The sequence below is a fragment of the Erpetoichthys calabaricus genome, chromosome 9, assembly GCF_900747795.2.
Source record: "Erpetoichthys calabaricus chromosome 9, fErpCal1.3, whole genome shotgun sequence".
Lineage (NCBI taxonomy): Eukaryota > Metazoa > Chordata > Cladistia > Polypteriformes > Polypteridae > Erpetoichthys > Erpetoichthys calabaricus.
In genome coordinates, this window is record NC_041402.2 from 6070306 (window position 1) to 6088478 (window position 18173).

The 18173-nt window shown below is 39.4% G+C and overlaps 1 protein-coding gene across 1 annotated transcript in view; it reads right to left on the reverse strand.

Moving 5' to 3' along the window:
- Window positions 1-6477: 6477 nt before the first annotated feature.
- LOC114657337 (nucleus accumbens-associated protein 2-like) overlaps window positions 6478-18173 on the reverse strand; it is a 153326-nt gene continuing 141630 nt past the window's right edge. The window contains exons 5-6 of the mRNA XM_028809101.2: window positions 15619-15716; window positions 6478-9328 (exon numbers count right to left, since the gene is read on the reverse strand). Of these exons, the coding sequence (XP_028664934.1) occupies window positions 8814-9328; window positions 15619-15716 (613 nt within the window). The 3' untranslated portion in view covers window positions 6478-8813. The remainder of the gene's footprint in view (window positions 9329-15618; window positions 15717-18173) is intronic.

Genomic DNA, 18173 nt, shown 5'->3' on the forward strand with positions numbered 1-18173 from the left:
AGGTCTCCTTACTGCGAGGCAGCAGCGCTACCACTGCGCCACCGTGCCGCCCTCTACAAATATTAAAGACAAAAAATAATCTTGTTGGAAAACAAATCTTCTTGATAGGTGCCGGTTTCTTGCAAAACGAATCAGGTTTTCCTCTAGGATTTCCCTGTATTTTGCTGAATTCAATTTTTCCTCAAAAGCTCTCCAGGGCCTGCTGAAGAGAAATATCCCCACAGTATGATGCTGCCACCACCATGCTTCACAGTGGGCCTGGGTTGTTTTTGGTCATGTGCAGTGTAACATGGTGTTTACTGTGATGGCCAAAAAGCTCCACTTTGGTCTTATCAGATCACAGAACCTTCTTTTAAGCGACTTCAGAATCTTCCATGTGCCTGACAAACTCTCGCCAAGATGTCCTGTGTAATTCTTCTCTTTTTTTCCTCTCTCCCATAAAACTGTGACTGGTGAAGCACTCTGTCAACAGTTGTTTTCTGCACAATCTCTAAAACCTTACCCATTGTAGCTTGTAAACTCTTCAGAGTTCCCACAGGTCTCTTCGTGGCATCCCTTACTTGTCTTCTTCAGTTTTTGTGGTAGGCCTGCTCTTGGCAAATTTACAGTTGTGCTGTACACTTTCCATTTCTTAATGATTGATTCAACTGGATAGTCAGTGACTTGGATATTTTCTTGTCTCCATCCTCTAAATTGTGCTTTTTCGTCACGTTTTTATGGAGTTGCGGAATAGTGGCTATGAGGCTAAGGATCTGCGCTGGTATCCAGAAGGTTGCCAGTTTGAATCCCCGTCACTGCCAAAAGAGATCCTACTCTGCTGGGCCCTTGAGCAAGACCCTTAACCTGTAATTGCTCAAGTGGTGCTGTACAATGGCTGACCCTGCGCTCTGACCCCAAGGGGTATGCGAAAACTATACAATTTCTTGTATTAGGAATTTGTTAAGGTGAAATAAAGAACAAAAAAAAAGTTGTGTGAAATACTCCTTTGTCTTCATTGTATGGGACAGGTCATGACACTGACTCACTACAAGTTGGATCTCCCATATACAGTTGCATTTATACTATAATCACCTGAAATTCCAGACAGGTATATTGCATTCAAATTCTGCAGCTCCTTCTGTTTTTGTCAACATTTTAAGGACAGTGTCAAAAAAAATATTACCAATCTACTAATAGTTGTCATCATGGGAACACATAAGCTAAAATGGTATTGCATAATTAAAAAGAAAAAAAGTAGGAGTGATTTAGTCAACATGTTTAAGCAGGTTATAGATCATAAGTATATTTTACATATTTTCATAACTTATGCACTGACAGGTCAAGTGATTCACTCAGGGTCATGCAGTGTCAAAGGCGGGACATGAAATGACAACCTTGTGTCTACCTGCTTAGACATTCAACCACTCTGACTTTCATGTGTTGGGATATGTTAGTGTCATCTGCATGACTCTATTCATCTACTAAAAGAAAGAACAGGATAAAGTTAACTGTCTGTTGAAAAAATGATAAGAAATACAAGACTTGAGCTGGAGAGCACAGGACTCTGGCTATTGTAATGGATATTATAATCTGCAACAAAATTAATAATCTTTTTTGGAACTGGAAAGCAACAAGCTCATTAAAATATTAAATTATTCAAATGTATTATGTTATGAATATTCAAAACACATTGAGTTTTCAGAAGTATATGCAGATACAAGAACACAAGAGGTCAACACAACTTAAGTAACTTTTTATAAGCAAAACAACAACATTAAACAAATGTAAGACCATAAGGCTGAAGGGTTAAGTGCCCCCCACTGAATCACCATAAAGACCAGAGAAAGACACTTATCCCCCATAAACATGTGCCTCTCAGGAAATCATCCTGTATTGCACAGCATATTCAACTTTTTTGCAATTGTATTTGCCATGAATGACACATTATAAAGATTAAAATTTCAGGCCTCATCACAGAAAGATAAATATGCCTCATCACAGAAAGATAAAATATATCTGTAAAACGTATGTAATATAAACCACATAACTAATTTTTAAAATACTGTCAAACTAATGGCAGTCTACACAGCTTACACGGTTTGACAGCTTCATTAAACAAGGCACTGTGGCCATCTAAGGCAGTTCTAAATCATTTTTCCTCCAAAATCTATTTGCAACAAATTCAACATATTACCACAAAATGCAAAACTAAATGAAAGTAAAGGTACAGTATTAATATATGTTGCAGCTACTTACCTGTCATGCCATCTAACTGGATTCTGTTACAGCATGAATCACAAGAGAAAGAGAAAGTGTGCCTAGCACTTGTGAATTTCCCCTTGGGATTAATAAAGTATCTATCTATCTATCTATCTATCTATCTATCTATCTAAAGAATACAATGGCACTTCACTCTAAGTCGGATATTTCTGAAATTGACACCGTCACTTGATGTGTGAGGGGGTTTGCATGACTTTGTGGATTGGGGGTAGGGTAGCCCAAAGTATATTCATGTTAATTCAACCTTCTCCGAGTTTAGTGAACACCCAGATGCAGCTTGGGATTCTAGCAAAGCATCATGGGTACTCTTCCTAGGACATGCTACAGTACAATGTGTACTGGACCAGTTTTCCCCCTCAGCACCACATACATTTCACCTTCCTCACATAAAACCAAATAATGCAACAAAGATTTGTCAATTGAAGACAATTTTATTTGTGACCATTTCCTCCACTGTTTCTTAAAGTGGCTACATTGACTAGCAGCTGAACAGCAAGCAAAAGTAATTAATTTTTTAAACACACTTCTGCCAAAGCGGCCACACCAATCCTGATGGAAATCACATTTGTGTGCCACATTACCCAGTTCAGTAGTTTCTGTTAAGCACCTCGGCAAGAGGAAAAGTGTTTCAGTAAAATTTTTATTTTGCAGTAAGGAATCATCAAGACGTGCTTTGCATATTGTCATTAACAACTTTACTCTTAACTTCTTTTAAAAAAATAAAATGGCTTTTTTTCTCACTCATTAAAAATAAAAAAATGTGTTAATAAAAGCGCATTCCCTAAGACTAACCAAGGTTGAAGGATTTGCCAATCTCAGCTCGGCAGACAAAACGTCATTTTGCAAGCTTTGACATGTCAGTTGGTGTTTTTGGGAAGCATTAAGGAGCGTTCACAAGGCTGTATCCATGCCACAAAGAAGACAGACAAAATATTATTTCTTGTAAACAAGGTGCATACACTCAGAAATGTCATCTTGTTTCTGTGTTTTAAAAATGGATTATACTGCAAAGATGACAATGTTAGTGCTAATTGTGAATGTTAGACAGATCTCAAACAGCAACAAAATGGTTATTTGTACAAGGGGCAGAAGAGGTGTTGTGCACAAGTACTGGATTTTGTACATTTCCGCATATTTAAACTGATGACCTTTTTTGCATTACCAGAATCTCTGTAAGAATAAAAACTGTGCTAGTAAACTCCTGCATCAGCTCGGTGTTATGGCTGTTGTATGGGTGTGTGACATCTCCTGCGTTTAAGGACTGAAATACTGTTCAGTTTTGCCATTTCCAAAACTTTATAAATGAAAACTGAATATTTTTCTTCTGGAAATGTAAGATGTCTATCTTATTGTCCTCCTGTCTTGTCCCTTCTTTCAGGAAGCAACAGAAGAAGAATGTAGGTTTCTGTGTTAGCAACATGGTGGCATGTTGCTTTGTGCATTTACAACATTACCACTCAAAAACCTTACATGGAGGGCTTTTTATAGAACCACCTTTATTAATAATCCATGGTGGTATTTTAAGAATCCATGAAGTAAAGTGTTTACATTTCCTGATGAGACATTAACATTTTGTATTTTGGATGCAGTACTCTCTTTGCAGTTATCTGATGCAGCATCACTTTTTTATGTCCAAAATGTACACAATCGTAAGACTGCAATATGCATGTAGGTATGTGATAGTCTGAAAAAATGATGCCTGATCAATTATTATAACACTTTACCATTATAAGTAAAAATGTACTGGCCCAATTTAAGCACTCGGTACAACATAAAATGTGAGAGAACAGGTTTCTTCAATCTAAACCAAGCTTTTAAGAACATAAAATTAGTACATTTCTTTTTTTAACCGAGCAAATGATGCAGAGCGGAAGCTGGCTGGTGGCTGTTCCAATCAGATTAAATGTCAGTTCAAAGCTACTGATAGTAAAATGACCAACAAAAGAAAAACATCAATATGGCCAATCAAATGTAGCATCATAAAATTAAATGTAAATCTTAGGAGATGTTTCACAAATTGTGCTCTGAATATCATTTTCCTGCATTAACTGTGTTTAAAGTAATAAATGTAAGGCAAAGCTTCTGCACATTAGCTCAATTTATTCTACTTTGTTGAATGCAATATGTTTTTCTTGTGATATATGGAAGTTCTAACAAATTTATGGCACATCAAATCCTGTTACAGCCTATGAAACTATGAAAATGTTGCCAGCAGACAAGGTAAACACATTTCTTTTCTATTGAAATTGCTGATTATGAAACATGCTTAGTAATTCAGATTCCTTTTATTGTCACTGCACTTAGTACAACAAAATTGCAGCAATCCTATTTTTGCTTGGATTAAAAGCTATGTTCCCACTAAGAAGCATGTCTACATTTCTTAATTCAAACTGTACTGCTATTAATTTATCGTTTTGTGCACAAAAAAAAAAAACACTCAAATTTATGCACAGATCCATACAGTGTGTAATAGTGGTGCAGAGCTTAGTATTGCTGTCTCAAGGACCGACTGTTCACGATTCATTCAAATCTCATACATGATTGTTGTCTGTTTGGAGTCTGCATGTCCTCCCCAGATGTATTCTGTACGTGTTAGGTTAACTGGTGCAGAATTCTGAATTGGCCCTGTGTCGATGTGAGTATGGGTGTGGGTCACGGACTGGTGTGCAGCCCCTGCAGCTCCGAATTGGATAAGGCAAGCTTGAGTATGTTATGTTAGAATATCATACTTGTAAAGCTGCGCTCCATTTGCTGTGATGACAGTCACATCCATTTCAGTTCTAGACCTCGGTGTGCACATTCTCCTACTCAGTTCTCAAGATGAGCTAAGTTTTCCAAAATGACCCACACTTTACGTACAGCTAGGAACTCAGCAGTAATATGTGACTATAGTATATTGTAAATATGAAATTCACAAAAATGCTTGTGTATTTGGTAAGGCCCTTGTGATAAACACATGTATTCATATTTTTCGATAATTATAGTGTTATATATTTTTATAAATAATGCAACACATGGACCTTTTTTGACTTGATGTAAATTACAACACTTACCAAATATGCTTTACAGAAAGTAAGTATATGAAATGTAAAATAAACTAAACAGCATCATCCACAGAAAGAAGAAATGTGGAGGGTTTAGAAATTACATTTATCTTTCTCACCAGAATACGGAAACATTTGTTTTTTAAAGCTGAAATAATTTTAAAAGATTGTTGTGTGTAATCCACAAGCCTTTTCATGTTTTGGGAAGATATTATGTTCACGATAATGTCCTTAAATATATAATGAACATTCAAAAATGATATTCTGTAGTAATGCAATGCATGACCCTGCTATTAATGAAAGAAATGAGATGGCCAAATTCTATCCAACATTATTGTATGTACATTATTTAATTGTGTTATTCACCACAATCACTCCAGTTTACTCTTAAGCCTAGATACAGTATGTTGGTGTGTTTCAAGCACACATTAAAACTAGTTTAATTTTCACAAGTTTCTTGACCCAGTTTCTTGCTTTGATATAAAAATGTGATGAATAGCACAAGTCTCCTCTTTTTTAAATATAATCTGAAGTGCACGGCTTCCCATTTCAGAACCCACTCAGAATTGCTAATTTGAGCTTGCAAAGGCACTTTCCATTTATTTATCCACACACACTGTACCACACTCACTCGTATTTTCCCATTCTGTAGTTATAATTTTTAAACACTCGTGTAAACTAAGCAGAATGTCTTAGTGCAATAAAATCTAATCCTCCGAGATAGATGATTCAAAGCCATAGTTCACACACTGGCTTGTCTCACCAATCTCCTGACAAAGTACACAGCAGTTATACATCAGAAGGCCTATAGCTGATGTTTAAAAACAAAATAAATGAGGTGCCACAAACAATAGTATGTATCAAGTTTGCTTCAAGCAAGCATTAATAACAGAACTGGAATACAATCACAAATGAAACAGAAAAAGATATGAAATCAAAACAATTTTCAGAAAGAACTGGAAAATAACATAAGCCCATCATATTTTTTAAATCAAATGGTAATTTAGCATATTATTTATACAGAATAGAAAATAAAAAAAAAAATGAAAGAAAATATTTAGGCCCAAAATTTGCCAGTTCCAGACTGGCAAGAAACACTTCAAATCCCATAGATCCCCTTACCCATCCAATCAGGAAGACAGATGGCTTGTGTGCAAAACCAGCAGAACCTTGGGTGTTTTTTTGTTTGTTTGTTTTGTTAATCCATCTTGAAAAGGCTTTGTTGCCAGAAAGCAAGAAACACAAAAATGAAGTTGCAGCCAGAAAAAGGCCAAACATATGGTTCCCCCGGCATTTACTGCACATTCATGTTAACCCCATTAAAGCTTCTCCAGTGGCAAGCTCCTTCCCAGTTCTTCCACAAAATCCAAAAAAGATTATTTTTATTAAACATTAAAAAAAAAAAAAATCTTAAAACTGCACTGCAGCCTTTCTATAGTTTTTTTTTCTTTTTTTTATAAGTTAGTCAACTTAGTCTTTGTAACTTTCTCTTCACTAGTCAAGATTGTTCTAGTTTCCCCTATAGCAGTTCAAATATTATCATATATTTAGGCAACTACAGCAGCATTGCAGGTTAGTGGCTCAAAATTTAATTGGCGATTAATTACACATGCAAGCACTTTTTAAGGACATGTGCATGCGTGAGCTGAACTGCTGCCACTTTTACATTTTTGAGCTTGGCAGCAAAAGCAAATAAGTGTTTTTCTTTTTCTTTTTTTTTTTTAAATGCTAGAGATTTTTGCGCATGCATCCACAAGACAAGAGTGCATGTGGGCCCCATTTGATCGATACCTGTCACAAGCATCCTACAATTTATTTTTTTTATAGTGGCACATACAGAGACTGTCTGCTCTAGATGCTCAAAGGTTTGTCCTACCATAAAAAGTTGACCTCTAAAAAAAGGCCAATTAACAAGAGAAACCAATCAACACATAGAGACAAAAACAATGCGTACTGTAAGAAGGTTCTCAAAAGTCCTACGAGAAAGCATGCCACTGTATAAGCAGGCCACCCAAGTTTGACAAATAGGCCTAGGAAGCACGTTCATGACACCCATGGGTTGTATTTCCTCTGGAAGCTGCAGCAAATGCCAGAAAAACGTTTACTAGATTAACCAGAGTGTTTCACCTACATAGACTTCTATAAGCATCAACCCTACAAAATACAGAACATTTTTCCTCCTATACGTAAGGGTCTCACTTTAGCCAAATGCTGCCCCAGGAGAAGACACCCCTGAATACCTGTTTGGCTCATACCCTAGGTCATAAAGACAGCTATTAATTATCTTGCTTTTTTTAATTATTTTGTTAGCTCACCCGTCAGCAGGGTAACTACTAAATGTAGAAGATTTTTTTTTTGCAGCTAAATGGCTATATCTCCTGTTAAAAAAGTAACTTCTGCCAAAATATGAAAGGGTTTCCCCCAGTTTAAACTATCCGTAAACTGTACATTATACTTCTTACACGCTGTAAAATTAAAAGAGCGTCACTTTTTATATTCAGAACACTAAAGTGCTTTACATTAAAGGAAACCGGCCAGTACAATTAAATGTTGTGACCTTGACGTAGTGAGATTTAACACATTTTTCTGAAATAAATTATGAAATGAATTACAAAAGCAAAAGGTGCCACAGTTGGACCGTAACACAAAAAGAATCTGCTTAGGCATGAAACTCCAAAGAAAATGGAGCAAAGGGCCTTACCCTTATAATATTATCATGAAATCAGAGTCTAAGCTCTGCTTTTTAAAGTATATTATTTTTTTATATGAATAAATCATTTTTCGATTCTAGCTATTTCTGCTTAAAGATTCAGCCAGCAGGGTAGCAGACTTAGTAATGAAAGAGATTTTTTTTGAAAAAGGAAAGTAATACGTAGGTTCAGAATTTCAGCTGCTTTCTATTTAGGGTGTGACACAGTTGACCCATATACAACAGAGAAATGTCTGCTCTTGTGGGACAAAAATGTCCAAAACAAAATGGAGAGTTCAGAGAAAAGTACAGAATTATCAAGAGCTTTACTTGATGCAAAATTACTTTTGAATGGACCAGTTGTACACCTGATTAGAAAACTGCATAGTTTGGGGTCCATTTGGCTGACGAAAAAAAAAAAAAAAAATCACACTCGGAAAGCTCTGTTAGAAATTAAAATTTAGCCTAGATATACATCTCACAGATTATGGAAATTTAAAATGGGGAAACAAAAACAAAAGTCACCTCAAATATAATGGAAAATAGCAATGAAAAATCAAACTCTACAAAAGTACTTCTGGAGGGTTTGGGGGGGGGGGGGGCAATTCTCCACCAATTTATACTCTGGTTTAAGTGCATTTACCTAATATCACATATTCATAAAAAATACTGGGAAGTGGCTTATCTCTCCACTAATACCAACTGCTTATAAGCCTGCACAGATGCCAACATCTCTGCAAAACAAATTAAGGTGTCTGAGTGTGTATTTCTCCAGGCCAATTATAGAAATTATTATTTTGCACCCTTAGTACATTCTTCTTTTACAGCTGCTCCGTAAACTCCTCCTGCTGTCCTACCGGAGGGTGAGGAAGGCTTGCGACATCATCTCTGGGGTTGTGAGAAGTTGGCGCCTCTGGGCCATCTGCACCTTCAAGTATCTCTTCTTCCTGTTCCTCTTCTTCCTCTTCCTCTTCCTCCTCTCCACCTGCAACCTCTGGCTCCTGCACATCTGTAGCCCTGTGTTCAAAGGGCTGCTCAGAGCTGCACTCGGCCTCAAGGCCAGGCGCTGGATGAGTTCTGATTGGTTCCTTGCGCTCAGTATAGATGCGTTGCTCAAAACCAAGACCGGCACCTGTCAGCACTGGGAAATCGGATTCAAAGGGCATGCCAGCACTCCCTTGTGTTGCACCTCTATACACTTCCATCCCTTCTGGCAGCATGGATTTAATCTTGGGCAACCATCTCTTGCGGACACGCCGTGCATTGGTGCACATGTCAGCGGCAATCACATTCATCTCGCTTTCCTTGAAATTAGGTGCAAAGTTCTGACAGTAAACTGAACAGGAAAAAAAAAAGAAAATATATACCTGTAATTTTCTACACTGAGAAAAAAAGTGTCATGTTTAATCCACAAACCAATAGATCTTACTTGATACAACTTTGAAAATATTCATCTAATACTGTACATATCAGTTTGATAAATTCCATTCCTTTTAACATTTCTTGCATTGATTTGAATGCCTGCAGACTCGCATGCACCTTTTATTCATATATAGTACATCTAGTGTGTAGGACTTCAAAATAAAACGTATTAGCCAGTAAGTAATTGAATACTGTGGTTCAAATCACAGAATTTCATTTTAATAGTTTTATTTATAATAGCATGGTGGAAAAGTTGTTGGCTCACAGATCTAAGGTCGTGGGGTTTAAATCACATCCTTGGTCACTGTCTGTGTGGTGTTTTGACATTCTTCCATTGTTTCAGTGGGTTTTCCTCCCATAAACACGCAAGTTAGACTAACTGAGGGTTCAAATTGGTCCCAATTCAAGTATGAGGTGTGTGATGGACTGGTGCCCTTTCCAGGGCCGCTTATTGTTATGCTAGGTTAGGCTCTTTAAGTACCTTGAGCATGGGAAAGGCGCTACATCAATAAAATGTATTATTATGATTATTATAATGTTGTCCTCTCATGACCGCATTAATGCATGTTATGGTTTAATTCAGGGGTATAACATTGTAGTACACAGGACAGACCTACTGACACACTACAGAGTTTGCTTGTTCAGTCCAAATTTAATTAAGTTCAAGATAATGACTTACTTCTGTACAACAGTCACTGTCCCTAAAAATATGTACTACTCTTATTGTTTCATATATGGTCTCGTAACACAGAACAAATATATAAGAAAGGACAGAGCAGGCTATTTTTTCTTTGGAGACTGCATTCCTTTAATGTGGGTAATGAAACTCTTCACATCTTCTACAACTCTGTGATGGCCAGTGCGATTTTCTATTTTGTGGTGTGCTGGGCTAGTAACGTTACTTCAAGAGAGGCCCTCCAAAATAAAACAAGCTAATTAAAAGGTCAGGCTCAGTTATGGGATGCCCTCTGGACCCCCTGGAGGCCGTAGCAAAGCAGAGAATTAAAACAAGCTTGAGTGCCATTATAAACAATGCTGTACATCCTCTCTCTAACATACTAACACTGACGACTGTCAGTCAACAAATTATGCAGCACGTGTGTGCCAGGAAATGCTACTGAGCACCATTTATACTAACAGCAATATGCCTTTATAGTGGCCCAAGCTCCTTCCCAGACATCCAAGCCTTAAGTATCCTTTCTTTTTTTTTTCCCCGAGTGTGGAAGGACCAGGGGAGAGAATATTTTCAGGACAGTTTTTCTCCTGGGCTGACTGAGGGCAGTGCCCGTGGCGCTTGGACATTTCCTGGGCCCTATTTGGCCACACATCGCCACACCCAGAAGTGTGGCTGGAAGAAGCTCATTGGACACCTGGAGTCCTTCCGGGTGCCATATAAAGGGAGCCAGTAATCACCATTCAATAGCCAGAGTCGGGAGGAAGAGGACAAAGCCTGAACAGGAGTGGAGGCGAATGGACTGGCAGCAGAGAAGGGACTGTTGTGTTATGGTGCTGGCGATATGTGCTCTTGATCCTTTAAATAAACCATGTGTTGGTTGGTAAACCTGTCTCCTGCCTGTCTGTGTCTGGGTTGGCTATCACAATATAATATATATATATATATATATATATATATATATATATATATATATATATATATATATATATATTCCGAGACCATGGTCCTCAGCCGGAAAAGGGTGGAGTGCCCTCTCAGGGTTGGGAGCGAGATCCTGCCCCAAGTGGAGGAGTTCAAGTATCTCGGGGTCTTGTTCACGAGTGAGGGAAGAATGGAGCGTGAGATCGACAGGTGGATCGGTGCGGCATCCGCAGTAATGCGGGCGCTGCATTGGTCTGTCGTGGTGAAAAAGGAGCTGAGCTGCAAGGCGAAGCTCTCAATTTATCAGTCGATCTATGTTCCTACCCTCACCTATGGTCATGAACTATGGGTACTGACCAAAAGAACAAGGTCGCGATACAAGCGGCTGAAATGAGTTTCCTCCGTAGGGTGTCTGGGCTTTCCCTTAAAGATAGGGTGAGAAGCTCAGTCATCCGGGAGGGGCTCAGAGTAGAGCCGCTGCTCCTCCGCATTGAGAGGAGTCAGATGAGGTGGCTCGGGCATCTGATCAGGATGCCTCCTGGACGCCTCCCTGGTGAGGTGTTCCGGGCACGTCTAACCGGGAGGAGGCCCCGGGGGAAGACCCAGGACACGCTGGAGGGACTATGTCTCTCGACTGGCCTGGGAACGCCTTGGGATTCTCCCAGAAGAACTAGAAGAAGTGGCCGGGGAGAGGGAAGTCTGGGCATCTCTGCTCAAGCTGCTGCCCCCGCGACCTGACCTCGGATAAGCGGGAGACAATGGATGGATGGATGGATATATATATATGGAAGAGAAGGTCTGTGATGCGGTTTGCATATTTGCAGCTGGAGATCCACAAAGCGAGAAAATGAATCACATATCATAAAGTAGTTTCTATTCCTGAGCTTTCAGTCCCTAACAGGAGCCTTCATCAGAGGATAATGCTTAGACTTACAAGAATCAAAGGCAATATATAGCGAAATCGACAGCAGAAACATGAAACGCAGTTTATAGCATTCCATGCAGTTCTTGTCCAGCGGTATACATAGGACAAACTACAAAAAGAATCGCAACACGAATACACGGACATCGCAATGCCGTCAGAAGAAGGACTCACGATCACTGATCTACACGCATTCTAAATCAACAGGGACAATGTACAAGTAAGATTTAAGGCCAGTACTAAAAGTGCCAGAGAGCTGGCTGAATCTTGGCTACCAAATGAGAACGCCATCAACAGACATTTGGACATAAACCCAGCATATGCAAACTTAAGAAGAACACGCTCATAATAAATAAAATCTTTACAACCAATAACCCCCCCCCACCCCGTTCACACTGACTTAGCTCCCCCCCACCACCTCCCATGTAACTATTGCTATTTATTGCCTTTGATTCTTGTAAGTCTAAGCATTATCCTCTGATGAAGGGGCTGAACGCTCAGGAATAAAAACTACTTTATGATACGCGATTCATTTTCTCCCTTTGTGGATCTCCAGCTGCAAATATATTATTATATATATATATATATATATATATATATATATATATATATATATATATATATATATAGTGTCTATTTATTTAAAGACTGGGGGACAAATAAAGTTCTATCTATCTATGTATCTATCTATTGTGAATATTTTTTATGCAAATGCTTAGCAGGCATTTGCCCAAACTGAAACCAACCTTGACAAAGTGAAAAACAGGCAAGAAACAACTCAAAACCTAACAAAAAGGTCAAAGTGACACTGGTATGCATGTTTTATCCTAAATAACATTATGGAACACACTGAGAGATATGTTGTGGAAGGTATAGGCCTTCAGAATTAGGAGAATACACTTCATCATACAAGCCCAGGCCCTGTTTATCATAGGCCAGCAGATAACCTGATGGCAATGTTGCTGTTGCCACTAGTGTTAATATCTTGATCCTGAACACCTCTATCTACACCTTCTACACTATCCATTTTTCTAACCCACTGATCTAGGGTGGCAGAGAAGATGGACCCTATCCTAACAAGTACAGGAACAATCTCTGGACGGGGAACCAGTCCACTGCAGAGTGAAAACACTTACGCACACACACACAAGGGCTAATAAATAATGCCAGTTCACCCAACTTGTATGTCTTTGGACTGTGGAAGGGAGCTGGAGCACCCAGATGAAACCAACGTGGACATAGGAAGAACATGCAAAGTTCACACAGTGAGCACCCAGGACATGAACCCCAGTCTCCTTGTTGTGAAGAAGTAGCACTACCTCTGTGTCACTGTTTCACCCTGTGGCGAGCGGCTGGGGGCGGTACCCAGCCGGGACGCCCGGAAGGACCGAAGGAGGGATTACGCCTCCTCCGGACCATGAGGGGGTGACCGTCCTGGTGGCTATGGGGACCATTGGAAAGGAGCATTGAAGCTCAACCCTGTAGGGGCCCGTGGTCACCGCCAGGGGGCGCCCAGATGCCTGAAGAGCCCTGGTCCTTAGCACTTGCTCACTGGGAGGCACCTGGAGCATGTCCAGATGAATATAAAAGGGGCCGCCTCCCTTCATTCAATAGCTGGAGTCAGGTGGAAGAGGACGAAGCCTGGAGGAGAGGAGTGGAGGCGGTGAAGAGAGGCATTTTGTAAAGCCTGGACTTGAGGGTGATTGGTGCTGGGGCACTGGGTTGTGTGCTATCTGCATTGTAAATGATAAATGATAGTAATGTTTAATAAAGGCGTGTGTGGTGGTAAACCTACAGTGTCCGCCTGTCTGTGTCCGAGCCAGCAACCACAACCCATACTAATACATATACTGTAAAAGAATATATGAATCAACAGCTCAATGAACAGCTTAGAGGCTAACCCCACATAGATACATGAATATCTTGACCCTAAAATGATGAATGTGATATTTTTAAAGTCAAAGCTATTTTGAAATTGACTCAGTTTTTAAAGCTTTAACTTTATTTCAGGTAGCAGTCCAAAGGCCCACAAATATAAGCTGGTGGGGGAAGATCTTTTTTTTTGTTTACACATACAACTTAATTTAACCTATTGTAGTACAAATGAATTTATGCCACAATTCTGAAAACATAACTGACTTCAAAACTACCAAACTCTTCCTTTAAGTGGTGTCTGAAATTTGATGAATATAAGGGTGTTCGTAGTTAAACAATTCTTTATAAACTGTTGCAGAAGGATGATTACTGTTGTCATTATGTGGTATGTTTATACTGATGTTTAATTTGTAAAAGCTGTCACAAGTGGCGGGGGGGTGGGAATGGGTTCGGGGGGGTTTCCGCTACCCAGCCGGGATGCCCCGGAGGAGGGCTTACGCCTCCACCAGACCACGTGGGGGCGACCACCCTGGTGGCTATGGGGACCACAGGTGCAGAGCTTTGAAGCTCAACCCTGTAAGGGCCCATGGTCACCACCAGGCGGTGCCCCAATGCCTTTGGAGCCCTGGACCTCAGCACTTCCGCCACACCTGGAAGTGCTGGAGGGAAAAAGTATCGGGGACACCCGGAGTGCTTCCAGGTGCGCAGCCGGCAGTTCCGCCACACTGGGGAGTGCCGGCAGAAGATTGTCAGGAGGCACCTGGAACACATCCGGGTGATTATAAAAGGGGCCGCCTTCCTCCATTCAGGGGATGGAGTCAGGAGAGAAGGAAGGACAAAGTCTTGGAGGAGGCAAGGAAGGCGGCCTGAAGGAAGAAGAGGAATTGTTTAAGGGCTTGGACTTTAGGGGTTTGAGGTGCACTTATGTAAATATGAGTAGTATAAATAAACGTGTGTTGGGTGATTTGAACGTGTCCGCCTGTCTGTGTCCAGGTCATCTTCCACAAAGCTTAAATAAATCAAATTCCATGCAACCAACATCATTATGGCAAGCCTTTACAATTACTAACATGAAATTGACATTTAAACAATATTTCTAACAGGAAAAACTATAAGTGAGTATCTGCAAAAGCAAAAAAAAAGACTCAAAAGTTAAGGTTATTCCTGCACTTAAAAAAAATAAATAAAATATCAAAGTTGGTTAAATGCACATTTTTGGTTCCTTGGATTATAAAGTCAAAATGCTCTGTCTCTAATCTTCTTCCACTGAAAAAAATAAAAAAAATCACTTTTACATAATATTTTTAACAGCACAAAAATCATACAGTCTCTGAACCTTGTTGTGGTGTCAGTAAACCAACATGCAAAAATGACTTTACTTAGATGTTTTGCCATGTTTTTATAATTTTTTATATATAATAGTTTTTATAATTCCTAAATCACTCTTCTCTACATAATAAAACAAACCCTGTGTTTGGGTATGTAGGAACAACAATGATCACAAGGGCCACTTATGGGCCAATTAATGTTTCAGTAAAGAATCAAAATTGGTTTATTTTAAATATCAATAAATTGTTTACTAACTAGTTAGAATACTACAAGGTGGCAAAATAAAATGAAGATTTGTTTAAAGTTCCTACAAAGATGGATTTTTTGTTGCATCCACTTATAATCTCTCCAGGAGTGAAGCATATGTCATGCATGGGAGTACAAAGTACAGTAAAATATATTTAAACACTCTTATTTCATTAGATGAAGTCTGACACTTCAACTTAACTGTAAGTTAAAATGTTAAGTAAATGCAACTCACGCTTTACAGCATTGAGAACACGACTGTCCAATGGCTTCCTGCTAGGGTCACTAGTTGATGAGCGTATTCCAGTTCCACAACTGTTAGCCAGAGTGTTCCTGAAAAGTACAGCCAACTTATTACAGCGGGTTGGGAGAGTACTGAGGTTTGAAAATGAAATTCTAAGCATATATGTAGGGAGGGGCAGTACACATAAAATTAAAGCATTTTCTTTAAGACTTTTTTCTTTCTCAAAAATGATGCAAAGGCAGTAAAATGGGACCTTCCTTAGATAGATAGATAGATAGATAGATAGATAGATAGATAGATAGATAGATAGATAGATAGATAGATAGATAGATAGATAGATAGATAGATAGATAGATAGATAGATAGATAGATAGATAGATAGATACTTTATTAATCCCAAGTATCACCTAATTATCATTTGAATAACAGTTGTTTAGAGATTTCAGAGTCTAAGGATGTACTATGTCTCTTTATGTGACTATAAAAACATTTACTGATGCTTGTGATGAATAAAATAAAGATGCATGACCTCATTAGCAAGGAGGTAACAGCAGAAGTGATAATTTAGATGAAGCATTTTATGAAGAGACAATCAAAAAAAAAATCATTGCTTGTGTATGTTCATTATTTCATTTCTTTTTCACTCTGTACTCTTTTCATCCTGTCACTATCCTTTGTCACGTCTGCAAAGCTGTAAAGTCAAGTGTGACTGGCTACGGTCTTTGTTCTAATTGTATCTGTATGGTGAAAGCTAACCTGTCAGTGGAAGTGCAAATGATAAGTACATTTAATTTACAGCTCATTACCCTAAAAGGCATCAAGTCACTATATTTGGGTGTAAAATAGCGAAGAAACAAGGGGTTATAGAAATGGACAGATTAAAAATCAGAATAGAAAATCAGAAATAATTAGTTTTACATCAAAAGGTAGGGCAATGTCAGTGCTTGAAGTGGGCCAGTATGCACTGGTACTCCATGCCAGCATATACCCAGTTACCTTATGAGTATCAGTAGTTAATGTATGCGTACTGAAGTGTCCCGTCAGTTCACAACACATTAGCAACCCTTATTTATAAGAGCAATATGTCAGTTTGCACTTCCAAGTACAAGCCCCACTTCACAAACCACATTATCCCTCAAAGTTTTGGTATAACTTTTGCACATCAGCATACCTTGTGAATTTCCCCTTGGGATTAATAAAGTATCTATCTATCTATTATATAGTGCCTTTCATATCTATCTATCTGTCTATCTACCTTCAGACTCTGAACAAATAACCCGTCCTCCATTATTTAGCATGCACAAAAAGGAGTACCGGCAGTTCTTTTTTTTCCTCACTTTTGGCACTGGATAAAGTAATTATTACCAGGAGACTTCTGTAATTTTAGTCGTATCTGAATTGCTCAAGGGCGGCACGGTGGCGCAGTGGGTAGCGCTGCTGCCTCGCAGTAAGGAGACCTGGGTTTGTTTCCCGGGTCCTCCCTGCATAGAGTTTGCATGTTCTCCCCGTGTCTGTGTGGGTTTCCCCCCACAGTCCAAAGACATGCAGGTTAGGTGCATTGGCGACTCTAAAATTGTCCCTAGTGTCTGTTTGGTGTGTGCCCTGCGGTGGACTGGCACCCTGCCCAGGGTTTGTTCCTGCCTTGTGCCCTGTGTTGGCTGGGATTGGCTCCAGCAGACCCCCGTGACCCTGTGTAATGGATGGATGAATTGCTCAAATGACAGTTTTACTGACATGTCGATTGACATATGACTAGTTTACCCTGGGGTTATTTTTTTTAACAACCTTTTTAAAAAAGGTAAAAACCTTTGTAACCTTTATTTAGATGTAAATAAGCACAAGAGCAATTCAGACAGAACTAAGATCCACTAGTAATAATTACCTTATCCCATTTCCTGGTATTAAACTAATCTGATCTGAATAGAGCTATAGATGACATATAATAAGGTACTCGTTTTTTAAACAACACAGAAAGCTGAGTAAGTCTTTACAAGTTTTGCATGAGCCAGTGGCAATGTCACAAATACTGTAAATACTGAGAATGTGCAGTATCATTTCTTTTCTTTATTGTTTTCTCGAGAAAACAGAATGTTTTCCTAAGCATATAGCCTAATGGAGTGGGCAGGAGAAGGAGTATAGGAACCTAATCAAGGACTTTGTTAAATGGTGCGACTCGAACCACCTACACCTGAACACCAGCAAAACCAAACAGCTGGTGGTGGATTTTAGGAGGACCAGACCCCTCATGGACCTCGTGATCATCAGAGGTGACTGTGTGCAGACCTATAAATACCTGGGAGTGCAGCTGGATGATAAACTGGACTGGACTGCCAATACTGATTCTCTGTGCAAGAGAGGACAGAGCCAACTATACTTCCTTAGAAGGCTGGCATTCTTCAACATCTGCAATAAGATGCTGCAGATGTTCTATCACACGTTTGTGGCGAGCACCCTCTTCTACGCAGTGGTGTGCTGGGGAGGCAGCATAAAGAAGAGGGACGCCTCATGCCTGAACAAACTGGTGAGGAAGCCAGGCTCTATTGTAG